Here is a 19,522-nt window from a genome sequence, read left to right as displayed (position 1 = left end):
TTTGTCAGGTGATGCTTCTATGTTTATTAATGTGATTTATGATTTCTCTTGAGTCTAAATTGTGGAATACTTTATGTCAGTGTGAAGAAGAGCTTGTTGAGTGTTAACAGGCTCATACTCTGGTATAACCCACATGGTGATCACTGTGTCTGCTTTTTTCATCCTGAAGTCTCTTTTCTTGCTAAACAACTATCCAACCCCTTTCCACAGCTCCCATTTATTTTGATTCTTAGGATATTTGTAATTGACTGCTGGAGGTCTGTTCAAGCTGACTCTAGTGTAACTTTGATGTGTCCCTATCCCTTCATGGCACAGAATGTTTAAGATTCATCTACTGTGCTATGTGTGCTGGTTCATTTCTTTAATTCTAGCACTTATGAATCAGGAGGCAGGGACATTGTTGCAAATTTGAGGCTAGTTTAGTCTATGCTTTAAACTACTACTTCCCAAGTCCTGGGATTAAATTAAAGGCATGAGCCACCATGCCAGCCTAGCTCTTTAAATCTGTTTATTCAGCGTGTGTGTGTGTGTGTGTGTGTGTGTGTGTGTGTGTGGGTGTGTGTGTGTATAGGTCAGAGGACACTTTTCTTTTTTTTTTTTTGAGGTAAGGTTTTACTGTGTAACCTGTCTAGTCTGAAATTTGTTATATAGACGAGGCTGACCTGGGTCCCTGCTTCTGTCCCCCAAATCCTGGGATTAAAGGTGTGCTCCACTATGTCTTGTGGAAGTTACTGTTTTATGGTCACTTCTCATCTCACCATGGAAATGCTGGGATTACAGATGGACACCACTATATCCTACTTTTTCTGTGGATTATGGGGATCAGGCTCAGGCCATTTAGGTTTGTACACTTTGAACCACATCCTCAATCCTATTAATGGTATGTTAAATGCTATGCAGTGACTTTCTTAATTTTTCTTTTCAATGATATATTTTAAAAATTAAAATATACAGAAAATTGGAATGGGTTATTCAATATTTGATACCCATTTAAATTATATGATTAATTAAAATCACATGCACATGTGGGAGTCAGAACTGACCTTGAACTGCAGCATCCAATGCTTCCAAACTGCTAGCATTACAGTGTACCACCACATGGCTTGCTCCTTCATGGTAGTGCTTATAACTCCATCAAGCAGTTGCTCATATTCCATCAGTTTGAGAGCTGTAGTTCGTTCAGCTGGTGTTCAGGTTTGGACTTTCTGTTCCCACTAGGGAAGTGCTCTTAGGAGTGTAGCATTTGTGAGTCAGAGAGGGTTAGCTTATAGGGCCTGACATATGCTACATCATGTTTAGCCAAGGATATTGATGGATATACCAGAATATGTCAGCCTTCCTGTTCTCATATATGTTGTCCTGGTGCTACACTAAGCATTCTAAAAAGAATTTCAGGATGGATTTTGTTGTTTTCAGCTAATGTTGTGTTAATCAGAATACAGATCTAGAGCTTTCTGTAACCCAGCCATTTTCCAGAGCTGCTGAGGAGGGTCTTGAAGCAGAATGGTTCTATGTGACCACCTTTGCAGTATTAGGTACCCTACCCCAGCCATTGTTTTCTGTCTTATTATGAATATGTTCATGTTTTTATGTGTATAATTGAAAGTTTATTAAGCATGAATGGGATTTTTAAAAAGACTTATTTATTTATTATGTACACAGTGTTCTGCCTGTATGTATTTCTGCAGGCCAGAAGAGGGCACCAGATCTCAATATAGATGGTTGTGAGCTGGAATGGATGTGGTTGCTGGGAATTGAACTCAGGACCTTTGGAAGAGCAACCAGTGCTTTTAACCTCTGAGCCATCTCTCATGAAATGGGATTATAAGATGTTTTATTGTACATGGTTTTTTAAAAATGAATTTTACTATTATTTTTTCTTTTTTTTTTAAGTCAGGTCTCACTGTGTAAACCTGGTTGGCCTCAGACTCGTAGACTGCCTCCCAAGTGCTAAGATTTTTAAAAGGCAGTGCCACCAAGTCTAGCTCTTTTTACTTTTTAAGATTTTTATTTTGTACACATGAGTGTTTTACCTGCATGTATGTATGTGTATCATATTCATTCTGGTGCTTGTTAGAACAGAAGAGAACATTGGAATCACTGGGACTAGAGCTTGTTAGCCACCTTGTAGGTGCTGGGACCCAAATGCTGGTCCTTTACAAGAACAGAAAATGATTTTAACCATGGAGACATCCCTCCAGCCCCACTGTACATACTTTTGAAAAGAAGACTTAGGTAAGCTTTGTATTTGTGTTGTCAGAAAACTTTGAATTAAGAGATGAGAGGTTGGGGCTGAGGGATAGCTCAGAGTTTAAGAGCACTGACTTCCAGAGGTCCTGAGTTCAATTCCCAGCAACCGCATGGTGGCTCACAACCATCTGTAATGAGATCTGGTGCCTCTTCTGGCCTGCAGGGATACATACAGGCAGAACACTGTGTACATAATAAATGAATCTTTTTTTTTTTTTTAAAAAAAAGAGGTTACTGAGTCTCTACCACTAATAGATATGTTTTTAAAGGTACTCAGAAAGGTCTCTTTCTTCTTCCTTGTCCCCATTCTACCTTTAGTGACAGCATCAGTCTTAGAAGCTGTGGTCTAGCCATTTAGCCATTTCATTACTTATTTAAAATTGAGAAATTTGACTTTAGAAGCTTCAAGTTCCTGCTGATGTTAAGTCTTTCTCCTTGTATAGGCAGCAATTATTTTGAGTTAGATTCTCTGTAAGCTACATTATTGGCTGACTGATTGATTGATTGTGTATGTGTGTGCAAGCACATACACATGTATGTGTGAAAGTTCAGTACATGGCATATGTATGTAGGTCAGAGAACAACCTAGGGAACTTGATTTCTCCCCTTCTCCCATGTATGTATCAGGGATCCAACTTAGGTTATCAGACTTGGTGGTAAGCATTGTCACCTGCTGAGCGATCTTACTGCTTTGTAGCTAACTTTGTTGTTATTGTTTTGTTCCGGTTTTTTTTTTTTTTTTTTGACAGGGTTTCTCTGTGTAACAGTCCTGGCTGTCCTGGAACTCACTCTGTAGACCAGATTGGTATTGAATTCACTGAGATCCACTTGTCTCTGCCTCCCAAGTACTGGTAATTAAAGGCGTGTGCCTGACTTTTTTTTTAAAAGACAGAGTTTTCAGCCAGGTCTACAAAGCAAGTTCCAGGATAACCAAGGCCACACAGAGAAATCTTTTCTAGAAAAACAAAACAAACAAACAAAAAAACCAAGACAGGGTTTCTACATGCAGTTGAGGTTGGCCTTGTATTTGTAGTCCCCCTGCCTCACTCTCCTGAGTGTTAGGACTGTGGCCTACCATGCCTGACTACTGCGTTGCAGCTGCACATTTTGCTTTCCTTTAAGGCAGGTGGCACTTAATTTTTTAGTTTCTTATCTTGACCTTTATATGCTGCCTTTTTGAATGTGGTTGGTGGTTAGTCAGATTCCTAGTATCTGCCAGTCAGACCTAGGCAGGGTAGACAGGGTTCCTATGTCCAGCAGTCTTTGCTCTCTCTGTCCTCCTTCCACTGAGTGTAGCTTGTGGACTGCCTTCATGCCACCTGCCAACTTTGGGAAACTTGTGAGACTTCTTTTCCTTCTCTGTCACCTGCTACCTCTTCTTTGTTCTGGTGTTTCACATGTAGCTATGGTCATTTGGAGAATGTTTCATCTAATACAGAGTACTTAGTCGCTCCTGGATGCAAGCCATTTATCTTTTTATTAAAGAATAAATGTGATACTCATTTATTTCACAGTATTTGGAAAACTGAGAAAAGTGTACATACATGAATTACAAGTTATCTATAACCGCATTCACAGAGAAGCCATTGTTAACATGTTTTGATTTTTCAGACCATTGCTTTATTTCTTCCCTCTTTGTCTTAGTTATGGTTTCTATTGCTTCAATGAAACACTATGACCAAAAAGCAAATTGAGGAGGAAGGGGTTTATTTGGCTTACACTTCCACATTGTAGTCCATTACTGAAGGAAGTCGGGATAGAAACTTTAAACAGGACAGGAACCTGGATGCTGGGGTTGATTGCAGAGGCCTTGGAAGGTGTTACTGACTTGCTCCTCATGACTTGTTCAGCCTGGTTGCTTACAGAGCCCAGAATCACCAGCCCAGGGATAGCATCACCCACAGTGGGCTGGGCCCTCCCATCAATCACTAATTAAGAAAAAAACCTTACAGCTACTAGATCTATTTTTTTTATTTTAGTTACTGATGGATTTACAAAGGCTTGCTTGCTTGTTTGTTTCTTTCCCTCCCTCTGTCCCTCCCTCCCTTCATTCTTTGTTTCGTTCTTTCTTTTTTCCTCTTCTTTTTTTTTCTTTTTTGATTTTTCAAGACACTGTTTCTTTGTATAACAGCTCTGGCTGTCCTGGAACTCTTATTTGTAGACCAGGCTGGCCTTGAACTCAGAGATCAGCCTGCTTCTGCCTCCCAGGTTCTGTGATTAAAGGCCTGTACCACTACTGCTCTTCTATAGATGCATTTAATTGAGGTTCCTTCCTTTCAGATAACTTTAGCTTCTGTTAAGTTGACATGAGACTAGCCAGCACACTCTATCCTGCTCTCTATCCTCCGCTTATCTTTATTAAATATAAACAGGGCACCTCTGTGTTCACTGTGCCACCTGAACATAAACTCTGTAGTGTGGGCTATAGGGGCCAAACCCTGTCTCTTTCTAGGCCTCAAGGCACTTAGTTCAGTAGTCACACACGTAGTCTTTTGATTAGCACCATTAACTTTGATGTTTAAATTGGAAGAGCCAAATCTTTTAGAGATAAATTCCATAACCTATATCAACTGGGCAGTGCTGCTGTTAGGGACATGCTGAGATGGCAGGGGCAGTGCTCAGATGGAAAAGTCTTTGCTGACCAAGATTCAGTTCATTGCTCTTTTTGTGAAGTGACATGTCAATAGCTTTTCAGGTAATTACGTTTTTATAGTTTTTTATCTTTTTTTGTTTTTCGTTTTGTTTGTTTTTTAATGAGAGGGTCTCATTATGTATCCCTAGCTGGCCTCCAACTTAGAGAGATCCTTTTGCTTCTGCTTCCTGAGTGCTGGGGTTATAGGTAGGAGTTTCTCCGCTTAGTTTAAAGGTCTTCTAAAAATTGTTTTTAAATAATGCCTCACTGTGTATCAAGGCCTCACTGTGTATCCCGGGCTGGCTAGAACTCATTATGTAGACTAGGCTGGCATCAACTCACAGTGATCTACTTGCCTCTTCCTTCTGAGTGCTAGGATTAAAGATGTGCACACCAAGCTTGACTGTTTATTTTTGGGTAGCTTTTGGTTTATAGCAAAACAGAAATAAGGTACAGAGATTATCCCCTTTTCCTTGTCTTCCCACATGTGTAACTTGACTTCTATCGACATTGCCCACAGGGGTTCACTTGTTTAACTGATCCTGTGTGGACATTATTGTCATCCAGAGTTTATAGTATACACTGGGGCTCCCTCTTGTTTTCAGTGCCAATTACAGGCTTAGACTGCCATGATCATATAAAATGTGCTGCATTCTACCCATCCCTCCCACCCACTCCTTGTAACCACTGACTATCTTCTGTCCTCATAGTTCTGCCTTTTCTAGAATGTCAAATGCACCTAGTTGAAACCATAAAACTCATACAGATTGAGTTCCTCTGCTTTATTTAAGCCTTATTTAACTAACGTATATTTTGTTTGTATGTACATATACATAGATATGTATGTAGACACACTTCTGTGTATGTGTATATGCCAATGAAAAAATATATGGCTAGATACATATGTGTTTATATATATGCAGGGAGAGAGAGAGAGAGATGGGGTGGTAATCAAAAAACATTATCTTGAAGATTCCGGATAGATTGTTGTTTATTAGGTTTGATCCCAAGTAGGAAGGCACCTGTATTTTTCTCTTTGTTACTAATTTTTTGGTGTGAAATTGGGTCAGGTAGTATGAACGTAGGTCAACAAGCTGTAGCCTCACAACTAAAAGTAAGGTTTCCTAGGTCTTCATCAACTCTTTTGTTGTCAATCAGTAGTTAAAACTAGTTTTGAAGCTTGTAGATTGGTGATGACTTGAAATTCCATTTAAAACCAGAATAATAGGTCTTTATCAGTCCTTTTTTTTTCTCCTAAGAGGTAAGTTAGAATCTTACAGTATTTCTGATATATAAATGTACATTATATATGTGTGTTTAAAGATGATGGGTAGGTAGTAGCAGCCTCTTTATTAAAGGAAGAGAGGTCAGTGTTTGAAATAGGTATGGTGGTGAAGTGTGTGTCGTTCTTCTGATGGCTATAACAATAAGAATCTTACTGCTTTTCATTTTTTTCAGCACCAAGCTCTGACTGGGAGTCTTGTGGTGGGGCCTGGCAGTGCCACAGAAGCCGACCCCTTTAAGAGGCAGCAGGTGATGCCATCCACAGGTATGCCTGGCGTGACCAACAATGCAGTGGTGGTTTAGTTTTCACATGTTTCTAAAGAACTTAATTTCTACTTTCTAAGTTAATTTTTCTTTTGGTTATTATCAGCTAAAATATTTGTATAAGTTTTTATCTGTATTGCAATTAGAAACTTCATTGATTCTGCACATTCCATCTGCTTTCCCTTGAATAGCTGGTGTGACTCACTGTTAGAACTGCATAACCACCTTCGGAAACTATTTTTTAAATTACCATACCCCTCTTTTCCCCTCTCCCCAAATTTTTTTCTTAAAGACAGGGTTTCTCAGTGTAGCACTGGCTGGCCTGAAATACTTAGAAATCCTCCTGCCCCTGCCTCACCAGTGCTGGGATTAATAGTGTGTGCCACCACTGCCTGGCACTTTTTTCTCTTTATAATGTGAGAGGCACAGGTAGTTCAGAAGGTGACACATGGCTGCCTCTGCCTTGATGCCTATTTCTTCTGCAGTTCTGAAAACACTAAGACGTAAACATAAAGAGTTACTTTTAAAAAAAAAAATAATGATTTTAATAGGTCACTTTCCCAGTCAATGCATCTGAATCTTCCAGTATCTGCACCATGTTTCACTATGTGGATGAATTTTTTTTCTTTCAAAGATCCTATATCATGAGATCTGACTGGCCTGAAACTCTTCATAGCTCAGGCTGTCCTTGAATTTGGAGAAAACCTCCCGCTTCTGGCTTTCCAATGTTGGGTTTGCAGGTGTGTGCCACACTACATATGGCTTTGGACAATTGACTTTTTTGAAACACAGTTTCCCTGTGTAGCCTTGGCTGTCCTGGAACTGGAACTCACTTTGTAGACCAGGCTGGCCTTAAACTCAGAGGTCTGCCTGCCTTTGCCTAGCAAGTGCTGGGATTAAAGGCGTGCGGCACCATTGCCCGGCAAACGGCTGACTTTTATCAGTCTTTGCTAGTCTTCCATGTTTATTACTACCCTTTTTTGGTTTTTGTTTTGTTTTTATTTTCTGCCAGAATGAGCAGAGACTTGACGTATAGTCTGAAATGTTCATTTGATATATCTGGTAACTGATTTGAAGGAGGTAACTGATTTGAAGGAGCTGCCAGGTCCAGAGGAGTGAGATGTAATGCTGCTCTCAGACTGCCTGCGAGTAGGCGTGTCCAGCTCCACAACTGTCAAGAGTTTTTGACTCCCTGTGTCCATTTTCCTTATTTTGATAAATCTTTTAATCTTTGGTAGTCTGACCTAAGGGTGAAGTCACACCTCCTGTTTTGATGTGGATGTCTGATTCTGAGTAAGGTTGCACAGGAGCTTTTATTTTATTGCTCATTAACCATTTGTGAATCTGTCCCTGGCTTGCCATTGATGTTCTCTGTCAATTAATTGTCCTAGGCATTGAAACTTCTCATGTTATTTGTGAGTGCTTTGAGAATAATGAAGTGAGCCTCTGCCAGTCATATGTTGCTTGTCCTTTGACCTTTGTATGATGCTTTTCTTTGTACTTTCAGATTTTTAATGGAACTGTGTCAGTCTTATCCCTTATAGCGTAGGAGGGCTTCCCTTTTCAAAGACTATAAAAACACTTACATATGTTTTTTTCCCTACTATTTCTGTGGTTTTATTTTTACATGAAACGACACCTTTCTTGAAAATTATTCTAGAGCAGTCTAAGAGACCTCGTCTTGAAGTGGGTCATCCAGGGGTAGTTTTCCAGCATCCAGGGGTGAATGCAGGAGTCCCTCTGCAGCAGTTAATGCCAACAGTCCAAGGTAAGACCCAGCAGTAGAGCAGCACTCTTAGTTTGTCATGAGGGAATGCCCAAAACCTAGAGCCTGGCCCAGATTGGGACCATGCAGTTAAGGGACTGTACTGAACATAAAATTTCCCATGTGGGGACATGTTTCTGCATCTCAGTCAATTCAGTATGAGAAAGCCCCTAGCGATAGGTTCTTGCCCTTGTAGTGGGAGTCACACATCTCCACATTGCACTTCCAAGTGATTTTATTTCTCTGTTCCTTATTGCTACTGCTGTCAGGTGCCCTGTGGTTACTTGATACTCGTTTTGCTTAGTACTAACTTGCAATAGTTGGGTGCATTCTTTCCTTCTTTGTGTTCTCATTCTGACCTTAGGTCTGCTCTAGGACACTACCATTTTGAGTGTTAACAGTTCTCATGTGAGCAGCAGGATGTCTAGTCTGTGTCCTTGTGAGTCACTTGGTGGAAGCTGCTGTGCACTGAGATCATTGCTTTGGGCTTTTTTTTTTGTTTTATTTTGCAGGAGGGATGCCCCCAACTCCTCAGGCTACACAGCTCACTGGACAGAAGCAGAGCCAACAGCAGTACGACCCTTCCACAGGACCTCCTGTGCAGAATGCCGCCAGCTTGCACACCCCACCACCACAGCTCCCTGCGAGGCTGCCCCCAGCCACTGTCCCAGCCACAGCTCTCTCTTCCACCTTACAGTTTTCACAGCAGTCACAGATGGTGGAAACTCCAACTCAGCTCCAAATCCCAGTGAAGACACCACAGCTGAATGCCCCCATCCCTGCCCCCCTGCCTAGCCAGCTTGCTGCTTCTTCTCCACAGCCTGCCCAGCCGACCCTCCATGTTCCGATGACCGGAAAGGCACAGATGCAGACCTCTCAGCTTTCTTCCCAGACCCAGGTACTCTGTGGACATTGGCTGTTTTGACTAGTGAGATGCAGAAGAAAAGAGGAAGCGGTCTGCAAAGATGGTCTGCGGTTTAGGTATTTGGTAGTATGGTCTGCACCAAACCAGTACATTCCTGGAAGCAGCTTTATTTGTCTTCCTTAGCACAGTTGGTTATTGTAGCAGTTGCAGATTAATTCTATTTGGCTCTGTATAACAATCATTAAAGTAATAGAAAATCATTATTATTGTTGCTTTTAGTAGAGGAGCCTTGACCTGTTAAGTCTCTTGATGTTTGGAGCATGTTGTATTTGTCATCCCATTTGGTCTTCTGGGAAACCTTATGTGGTGATCAATTTTACCAGTTTTGAAAATTGTGGGATTGACCCAAAGAGACATCAATGAAGTGATAATTTAGAGTTGACTCTAGCTTTGTTCAAGGGTGAAGCCATGATCTTCACTATCGGCTAGACTTTCTCCTTTGCGGCCTCCTTTTCCTTTTTTTAAATATGATGAATTCCACCAGTGTGATGGCACTGTGCCCGTTCTAGTGTTGAGGACCTCCTCACTGACTTTACATTTATGTGGGTTTGTGAGTGCTTTCTCCCATTCCTGAAGTCCAGTGAGACTGTGCAGCATGGCAGGTACTCCAGCTTTAGAGCATAGATGGGAGCCAGTGAGTATTGGGCCCCTTTGTTGTCACTTCTCTCATTAATAAGGGAGCTTCTCAGAAGAGTTTAAGTTCCAGATAGGATTTATAGCAAAGGCTTAAAACAGATGGACACAGAAAAGGAAGAACAATCTATACCGACTACCATGTGCTGTAGTGGGAACGTCACTGGGGGTAATTTCTTTACCTAGCAACCTTGTGTAGTGGAATTTGCTACTCCCGTTTCATGAGAAGTTCAAGCCATAAGGTTAAAAATTTGACATGTCATCATTTTCAAGCCATAAGGTTAAAAATTTGACATGTCATCATTTTAGTGGCAAGTTTCTTGGGTTATTCTAGAGCTTTGAGGCAGGCAGGTATGGAAACTTCTCACACACTTGGTTAGGGAAGGAAGTTGATTGCCCCCAGGACCACTAGACTCTGTCCCCATGGCTTTCTCTTTTTTTTCCCACCTCCAAGACAACAACCCTGGCTGTACTGGAACTCACTCAGTAGACCAGGCTGGCCTTGAACTCACCTGCCTCCCTCTCCTAAATGCTGGGATTAAAGGCGCACACCATTATGCCAGGCTCCCCATGACTTTGCTTTCAAGAGAGTGATCCTTCTTTTGCAGCCACAGTCCTCACTTAGAGCAGCTTTGTGGTTTTTACCTTTGTTTCCTGCCTTTGTTTAAGTGGATCAGCTAGGACAGCCTGGAGGGTGTTCCAGGATAGCCAATGCTACACTGAGAAACCCTGTCTGGAAAAAATAACAACAACAAAAAGAAAGAAACAAACAAACAAAAAAAGGATCAGCTATGGTAAATGGCTTTTAAGAAACTGTCCAGGGTTTAAGACCAGTCCAGGGGTTCTGACATCCAAGGGCCCTATGCCCAAGTGTGCATCCATACCCACACAGAGACACATACACATGCAAATAATTTAAAATCTTAAAAAAAAACATAAATCTATAGAAACTCATTACTACTTAGACCTTGTAACACAGGTCTGTAATCCCAGCTGCTTAGTAGGTTGAGGCAGGATGATTGCATGTTCAAGGCTGTCTTGGCCAACTTAGATCCTGTTGCAAAAGTGAAAAGAAAATTAAGTGGACTGTTGCCTAGCTTGTCTGAGGCCCTAGGGTCAATCTTCAGTATTTTGGGAGAGACCCTTGTTTCCGATGAGTTGGGCTGGGATTAGTCCCTGTTTTCTGTAAAGGGCCATAGGAGAATTTTTTGGCTTTGCAGGCCATTCTGCTCTGTCAGTCCCTTAGCTTTGTTCCTGAAAACATAACTCCAGATAATTTATGAGGTGACTATACTCCAATAATGCTTTATTTCTTTATGTGTGTACCTACTGTGACTTCTGGGCCCCTGAGGTGGACACCTGCTGTGGGAGTCATTGTTAACATCTTAAGATGGTGGGCCTGACTGGCCTTCCTGCCCTTCACCTCTTTCTAAGTGACCTCCTCTGGGCTCCTAGTCTCCTTCACACAGACTTGCTGGGGTTGAGGCCCCTTTTGTGAGAATGGCTTCTGGACAGTACAGAAAGGTTTTCTATCTTTCTAGCCTTCCTGTAATAAAAGACATACATGGATTTGTTAAAAAGATGCAAGAAGCCAAGCTGGGACTTGGTGGCACTGGCCTATAATCCTGGCACTCCAGAGGTTGAGGCAGGAACCTCAAGGACAGCTTAAGCTACAATATTGAGATCTTGTCTCTAAATAGTATACATAAAAACAATAAGCTCATCTGACATTTGAGTGATACTGTTACATGAAAATATAACACAAGGTGCTGGCGAGAAGACTCAGAGGATAAGAGCACTGTCTGCTCTTCCAGCGGTCCCGAGTTCAAGTCCCAGCATCCACATGGTGGCTCATAACCATCTGAAATGAGATCTGGTGCTCTCTTCTGGTTCACAGGGTTGCATGCAGGCAGAATATTGTATATATAATAAATAAATAAATCTTAAAAAAAGAAATAAACAATTAAAAAAAAGAAAATATAACACAAAAATCTAGTTTAGCATTGTATTACTCATCTTTCTACAGCTAAAACAGTCTTCTGTGGTTTTTATTTTACTTTAAATTCAGGGATGAAGGAATTTCTGGCTCATGGTTTAGGGGTACAACCTATTATGATGGGGAAAGCATGGCCACAGGGGTGTGAGGTGCCGGGTCACATTGTATATGCAACTAGTGAGCAGAGAGTGATCAATCCTCAGTCCTGTGGCTTTTATCTAACTTCCTTTTTTGTGCCTTCATGATCAAAGCAACTGCCTTTCCTTCCTTTTATAATACAAATTTTAGTTCTGCATAAATAAAAAAATAAAACTTGCCAATCAGACCTAAAATTATTACAAGAAATTAAGAAAATAGCACCACCTTCCAAAAATGCAAGGAAAAAAACCTGCATATGATGGTGTGTATCTGTAACCCCAACCCTCAGAAGACTGAAGCAGGAAGATACAGTTTAAGGCCTACGTAGACTTTATGATCAAGGTTTTGTTTTGTTTTTTGTTTTTTGCTTTTTTTTTAAAGGAAAAAAAATTAAATTACCTTTTAAAAGTAAGAGAAAAAAAAACTGAAGAAGAGGAAAGCTTCCATGAGCTCTGAGATAATATACAACGGTGCTAAAGTCCAGTTTATAACGGAGCTTTTGTTAGCTTCTTTGCAGTACAACAATTTAATATTTGGACATCATCTAGCCTGTGGTTCCAAGTTGTGGTTTGTGATGGGATTAATTTTGTGTGCATGTGTTGCCATGGAGAGGAAGGCACTGACTGCTGGTTTGCGTTGACTGAGTTCTCTGCCGTTTGGGCACTCTGAGCCTTGTCCTGACCCTGATTCACTTGTCTTCTGCCCACTAGACAGTGGCATCGACCAGGCCCCCCCTGGACTCTTCCCAGCCCTGCCAGCGGTCTCTGCCCACTTCCTCCTCTTCCTCATCCCTTGTACCTGTGAGTGGCTCAGGCCCTGGACCCTTGCCTGCTCGTTCTTCACCAGTGAACAGACCCTCTACTGCTTCCAGCAAGGCTCTGTCTCCCATCACTTCGCGGTCTCCAGGGGCAGCAGTGTCAGCTCCCCCCAAGCCACAGAGTCCTGCTCAAAATGCAGCCTCATCCCAGGATGGTTCTCAGGATAAGCTGGCCGAACAAATAACACTGGTAAGTGTGCCTAGGCAAGTACAGAGCCTATTTGTTTGGGGGAATCTTCTTGTTTTCTAGACTAGCTTGGATTTGTGAGATCTTGCTCCCAACTTGACTAAGAGAGTAACTGAACAAAATAAAGACTTATGTCATCATACAAAATAGCCAGAATTCAGCTTGTATTCTGGTTTGTGATATATATTTCATTATTTAAAGGCTGTGATAGTATAGAACTGAGTACTTGGTTTATGATCATTAGAAACCAGGACTGGTACTAAATAATGCAGCCCTTTTCTGCACGAAGTAGACTCATGGACATCTTTGCCTTGTGGTGAAGTTGACCATGGTGGACTGATTTTTGTCCAGTCATGGCTGAAGGTGGGAGTCAGGCAGGAGTGGCTGGAGCCACATCCTCAAGAGGCAATGCCCAACATGTAGTACTTAGTTTTTGTTGGAGGACTGTTTTATTCAATTTTATCAGGAGTTTAAAGAAGTGTCGCACCAGCACGACAACTGTAGTTCTTCTGAGCGAGGGACGTCGGGATTAACACACAGCACAACTTCAGGTTCTGCAGAGAAGCCTTTATTCCACGTTCTCACACAGTATATACAGCCCTCAGCAGGGGAGGCTGAGCCAGCAAAGGCAAGAAGCTCATCATCGTAACTCAGTGGCTTAGGGGTAAACATCCTTAGAAACATTGCTGGAAACAACAGATTGTTCCGTTTTTGTTCCTGTTTTCAACCAACCACAAGAATGCAAAACAGATCAAGTGGGGGTGCGAAGACCTGTCCTCTAGGGACCCAACAAAGAAGCACACATTACATTTGATTGACATGAACTAAGTGCTTCTCTTTGTCTAGTTTGATGTCAACTCTGTGGCTAGTCTTCATTGATTTTTTTTTTTCTTTTTCCTGGTTGTTGTAAAGCAAATTCCTGGCATTGTTGTTTCCATTGTACACACTTTGATTTTTTGGTGTAAACATCAGTCCTTTTGGTTTCATTCTAACTTTTTTCTTCTTTTTCTAGTGGCTCTGGGGGCTTGAACCCAGGTCCTTGGGATGCTAGGTTGTTGTTTTACTACTGAGTTTACATCTGGGCCATTTTATTTTGCTCTTTAGAGACAGCAGCATCACTACTGCTTGGCTTCCTTGAAGGTGTCCGAGAGAATCTGACTCTATGGTATTCTTCTAGAGCCACTTAACCTGTGTGAACACTTACCTTGAATGGTGGCCTCTTTGAGTCTCTCTCTTTCAGTTCCTAAGCTTGACACAGTAGGGTTTAGCAGAGTACATTTAATTACATGCTGACCCTTACCCCCCACATCCATGTTCCTAACAGGAAAACCAGATCCATCAGCGAATAGCAGATTTAAGGAAGGAAGGCTTGTGGTCCCTAAGGCGGCTGCCAAAGCTTCAAGAGGCTCCGCGCCCTAAATCTCATTGGGACTACTTGCTGGAAGAGATGCAGTGGATGGCCACAGACTTTGCCCAGGAGCGGAGGTGGAAGTTGGCTGCTGCTAAGAAAGTAGGTTTGAAACATGCTTTGTGCCTTTTGGAGTAGTTGAGATTTAAATTGCTTTAAGTGAGCCAGGCACATACCTGAAATGGTGGTGTCACATGACCTTATTCCTAGCACTCAGGCTGGTGGGGTAGGGTAGGTAAGCTGAAGAACAGCACAGAATTCATAAGCATTAGTGAGGGGTCAGCACTGCACATTAAGCCTTCATCTACCCTTCCTTCTCTCTGGGATAGGGAGAAACAAACATCAACTTCAAGGAGAGCTTTCAAGGAAGCCGTGAGAGTATTGGTGAGACACTAGTGCCTGGTGTCGTTGTAGTTGAGTGCTTTTTCTATCTCAGATGAGGTAGACAGTGATTATTGGTATGTGCTCTTGAATGAGTTACTCAGTTTTTCTCCCTACTTTTTGGAGTTGATACTGGCAAGTACATAGAGTATTTTCATTGGGAACACAGAATGATATCTAAAAATAGAGTCTTGATCTGGAGAGATGGTTCAGTGGTTAAGAGCATTTGTTGCTCTTTTAGAGGACTTGGGTTCAGTTTCCACATCCACATGGGTACCCAAACCATCTATAACTCAAGTTCTAGGGATTCTGACACTTTCCTCTGGCTCTGAGGGTAGCAGGCACACACAAGTACACATACATACATTCATGGAAAACATACAAGCACATGAAAAAAATTCTTTAAAGTAAAATCTTAAGCCAGATATGGTGGGTCACAACCTTAATCCCTGTTCTTGGGAGGCAGAGGCAGGTAGAACTCCGTGACTTCAGAGCCAGCCTGATCTATTTTGTGAGTTTCAGGTCAGCTAGAGCTATATAGTACAACCTTGTCTCCTAAAATAAATTGAAATCTTCAGATTGAGATGTAGTTCACTTGGCAGAGTGTTTGTCTAACATGCCTGAAGTTCTTGGGTTTGATTGCCAGCATTTATAACACAGGTGTGGTGGTATACACTTGTAATTGGAATTTTAAGACTTGGGGGGTGGAGGTAGGAGAATAAGTTCAAGATCATCTTTGACTCATACATTGGTCAGATTGGTACATTTGAGACCAATCTGAGACCCTGCCAAAAACAACAGCAACAAAAAAAAAAGGTATCTACATAGACATCTTAACAACAAAAAGGAGACAGGCAGCGGTGATGCAAGCCTTTAATCTCAGTGCTTGGAAGGGAGGCAGAGGCAGGCGGATCTATGTGACTTCAAGGCCAGCCTGGTCTACAGAGTGAGTTCCAGGACAGGCTCTAAAACTACAAAGAAATGCTGTCTTGAAAAACCAAAAAAATGAGAAAGAGTCAGTTTCGGTGCTGATAACTCAGGTATACTAAAATTACTGATTGCTCTTTCAGAGGACCCTAGTTTGATTTCCAGCACCCACCCTCATGGTGGTTCATAACTGTTTATAATCTATTTCCAGAGGTTCTGATGTTTTCTTGCCTCCTTAGGCGCTGCATATATAGGCAAGCAAGATACTCATACACATAAAAATAATTTAAAAAAAATCCTTGCCTATTAGACAATCTACACCTTTAATCCCATTACTCAGAAGGCAGAGTTTGGAGTCATCCTGACCTACAAAGTGAGTTCCAGGACAGACAGGGCTGTTAAACACAGAGAAACCATCTCGAAAACCAAAAAGAAAAAACAATTATTACTTGCTTCAGTAGCATATATAATAAAATACAGAGAAGATTATCATGGCCCTGTGCAAGAATGACACTCAGATTCACGAAGTGTCCCATATTTTAGAGCATTAACACTCACATGCACCTACCTACATATGCAGACACTTACTCTACTGTTAAAAAAACACCCCCCCCCCAAAAAAAAAACCCCAAAAAACTTGTCAGCAAAACCCTACCTCAAAAATAAGAAAATAAACATCATTTTGTTTAGGGAAAATGTGAGTTATTTCAACCCAACAATTTCCATATGTAGGAACATTAGCTGCATTCATGCATTGAAATACTCAATGGCCCATTAGGCATGTTTTTTGTATTTGTTGAATGTGAAGATATTAATCGCATGAAACAGGGAAAAAAGGTGTAGTGCCATATAGTGTTTCATATGTGAGAAAAATAGATGTAAATAGTAAGATAAATTTCTAGAAAAGGTAAAAAAGTGACAGTATTTATTTGCTTGTAGCTGTGTTTTCATCTAGCAGACCTAAGAGCCTGGGAGGCACCTATCAGCGAATTATGTGTGACTTTGTTTTTTGTGGTATGGTTACTCTTTGTGGAGCAGGGTGGTCTTGAAATTGTGATCTTCATGCCTCTACTTCCTGAGTGCTGGGATTAAAGATGTGCTCCACTACTGCTGGGCTAGGCTAGGCTAGGCTGAGAAGTCTTAATTTTTTCCCCCTTATTTCCCTTTTCTCTTGGCACAGCATAGAGCTCTTTTTATTGTTCCCCCCCACTCTTTATTTTTTCATATAGGTGTGCACGTTCATGTGGAGGTTAGGGAACAACTTTTGGGAGTTGAGTCTTTCCTTCCATTTCACATGGCTCTTGAGGAATCAATCTTAACTCGTTAAGCTTGGTACCAAGTGCCTCTACTTGCTGACCCATCTTGCCAGCCTGAGTACAACAAACTGTTGAACTTTTCTTCCCCAGCTTGTCAGAACTGTAGCCCGTCATCATGAGGAAAAGAAACTTGGTGAGGAAAGAGGGCAGAAGGAAGAACAGAGCAGGCTGAGACGCATTGCTGCCACCACTGCTCGCGAAATAGAATGTTTTTGGTCAAACATTGAACAGGTAAATACTGGAATTTAGTAGGATCTAAAAAGAAAATCAAATGTGTCCAAACTATGAGGGTGTTTGCCAGGGGACAGAGTCTCAGGAGCTTCAACATTCGTGTGTGTGCACCCAGAGGCTTTGTGCTCACTTGCCACTCTGTTTGTTAGTCTTTTGCGAGGTTTAGGATGATCCTGTTCTGACAACTTTGTTTTATTTACCTTTGTAGCTATGGCAGCTTTGAAATGAAAATGTAGTGAAGGCCTGTCAAGTAGTTCTTGGTGTGCTGTGGCTGTGAAAGGTATCTCAGGATACCTACTCCCATCTACACACTTCTTTAAGAACTGAGATTTTTACTACCTAAGAGAATTTGAGTAGGATAGACTAGGATACAAAATAAAGAGGAGAGCACCAAACTGAGTTTTTTTCCTTAAATATTGTGAATGAGGTTGGCTATTTGTGTGAGTTTAATGTGCTATGTGCAGAATTGTACAGTTTACATCCATAATGACTTGCTTATTTACTCATCTTTTTTTTTTTTTTTACGTTTAGGTTGTAGAAATAAAACTACAAGTAGAATTAGAAGAGAAAAGGAAAAAAGCCTTAAATTTACAGAAAGTTTCCAGAAGAGGTATGATATTGAAACTTTTTTATTACATTTATTTATTTAGTGTGGGATGGGGGAAGACACATGTGCACCATGGCATGTGTGAAGGTCAGAGGACAACTTTCTAGAGATGGTTCTCTCCTGTCACATGGGTCCTAAGGATCAAACTCAGACCATCAGGCTTGGCAGTAAGGGGATTTACCTGTCTGTCCTATCTTTCTGGTCCTCCTATAGTTTTAAAATATTTTTAAAGATTTACTTATTTATTTTGTATATGTATGGGTGAATGTGTGCCACCACATGCCTATGGAGGTCTAAGTACAATTTGTGAGACTTGGTTTGTTTTCCATCATATGAGTTTTGGGGATTGTACTTAGATTATCAGGCTTGATGGTAGGTGTTTTTGCCCATTGAGCCATCTTGCCAAACTTTTAAAGCTAGTCTTAATGAATCTCAGATATAGAGATTTTTGAGGCCTACATGTAACATTTGTAAGGACCAGCATTTAACTTATAGGATATGTACACACAGGCTTCGCCGCAGTTTTTATATTGTGTTCACCTTCCTGGTTTTGGCTAGAGAGTTCATTGATCAGGAGAGCATGTGCATACATTTGTTCTGCTTGTTTTATTTTGTGTACACACACATACACACATACACAAAGGAGTGTTGGGGGAAGAGGGTAGGATCTCACTCTGTAGCCCTTGTTGGCCTGAAATTCAGGAGGAAAGATTGTTCTCTAGCACCTGAGTGCTGGGATGACAAAGTGTACACCACCAGGCCCAGCAATGGTTTAGTTTTTCATCTCAGCTCCTTTTCTCTTTTTACTATGTGTCAGTAACCTAAAGTTGGTCGACTCTGAATGTTTTCACAATTGAAGTTCTGTTTCTGGACAGTAAAGAGACCAACTGATTTATCTGTCAGACATAGGGCCCTTTGGGAATTGGGTTGGCCTTTGCACCACTGGGATATTTCTGTAGTCGTTTTCTCCCAGTAATTGAATACTTAGGTACATGCGAGACACCAACACGCGTGGTCCTTACTGTCTTCTCTAGTCCTTAGAATGTTCCAGGAGCCCTCATACCTCTTATCTTTTTGGTGAGGGAGCAGGCTGAGAAGTGGCCATTACTAAAGTTGTAGAATTGTTAACTGAGAGCTAGACAAAATGGCACTAATTTGAATCCCAGCGCTTAGCAGGTAGAGGCAGGGGTGTGTGAATTTGAAGGCAGCCTAAACTCAGCTACCCCTTGACTCAAAAAAAAAAAAAAAAAAAAAAAAAAAGGAACCACAAGATGAAAACAGTTGTTCTGGGTTACTAAGGGGAATGGGTTTACTGTGCACGGGAGGTGGAGGTGGTGGAATTTGTACTCCCTGTCTTTGATTGTTGATAGCCATAGGACTCAGCTTGGATAAGTAGACAGTATTTAGTGAGGTAAAAAGCATCATCCTGCCATAGGTTTAGTGATAATACTGTATTTCTTGTGTCTTTAGGGAAAGAGTCCAGATTAAAGGTATTTGATACATCACCAGAACATGCTCTGGTAAGTACAGGGTTGTTTTTGCTCTCTGACACAAAGAGTGGGCTTGTTATATTTCCTAGAGAAGTTAGTAGGGTATGAAATTAGTCTGCTTTGAAAATACAGTGGCCTTGGGTAGTGGTGGTGCACACCTTTAATCCCAGCACTCAGGAGGCAGAGACAGGTGGATCTCTGAGTTTGATGCCAACCTGGCCTACAGAGTGAGTTCCAGGACAGCCAGGGCTACACAGAGAAACCCTGTTTT

At 41.4% G+C, this 19,522-nt stretch overlaps 1 protein-coding gene and 1 pseudogene across 17 annotated transcripts in view; both read left to right on the top strand.

Annotated features, from left to right (window-relative positions):
- Positions 1-19,522, top strand: part of Ep400 (E1A binding protein p400) — a 103,779-nt gene that overhangs the window by 16,129 nt on the left and 68,128 nt on the right. For 14 of the 17 annotated variants that reach the window (XM_048450923.3, XM_085680987.2, XM_085680993.2 and 11 more), the window contains 8 exons: positions 6,341-6,431; positions 8,091-8,198; positions 8,708-9,093; positions 12,598-12,894; positions 14,216-14,401; positions 17,014-17,154; positions 17,686-17,764; positions 19,232-19,281. In XM_048450923.3, coding sequence (XP_048306880.3) covers positions 6,341-6,431; positions 8,091-8,198; positions 8,708-9,093; positions 12,598-12,894; positions 14,216-14,401; positions 17,014-17,154; positions 17,686-17,764; positions 19,232-19,281 — 1,338 coding nt within the window. The remainder of the gene's footprint in view (positions 1-6,340; positions 6,432-8,090; positions 8,199-8,707; positions 9,094-12,597; positions 12,895-14,215; positions 14,402-17,013; positions 17,155-17,685; positions 17,765-19,231; positions 19,282-19,522) is intronic. The other 3 variants (XM_085680991.2, XM_085680973.2, XM_085680961.2) reach the window with 1 other exon arrangement.
- Positions 16,057-16,149, top strand: LOC125411283 (U6 spliceosomal RNA; annotated as a pseudogene).

Source organism: Myodes glareolus, chromosome 2 (genome assembly GCF_982192425.1).
Source record: "Myodes glareolus chromosome 2, mMyoGla1.1, whole genome shotgun sequence".
NCBI lineage: Eukaryota > Metazoa > Chordata > Mammalia > Rodentia > Cricetidae > Myodes > Myodes glareolus.
The sequence above is the reverse complement of the archived record's forward strand: the minus strand, read 5'-3'. Positions and strand labels throughout refer to the sequence as shown.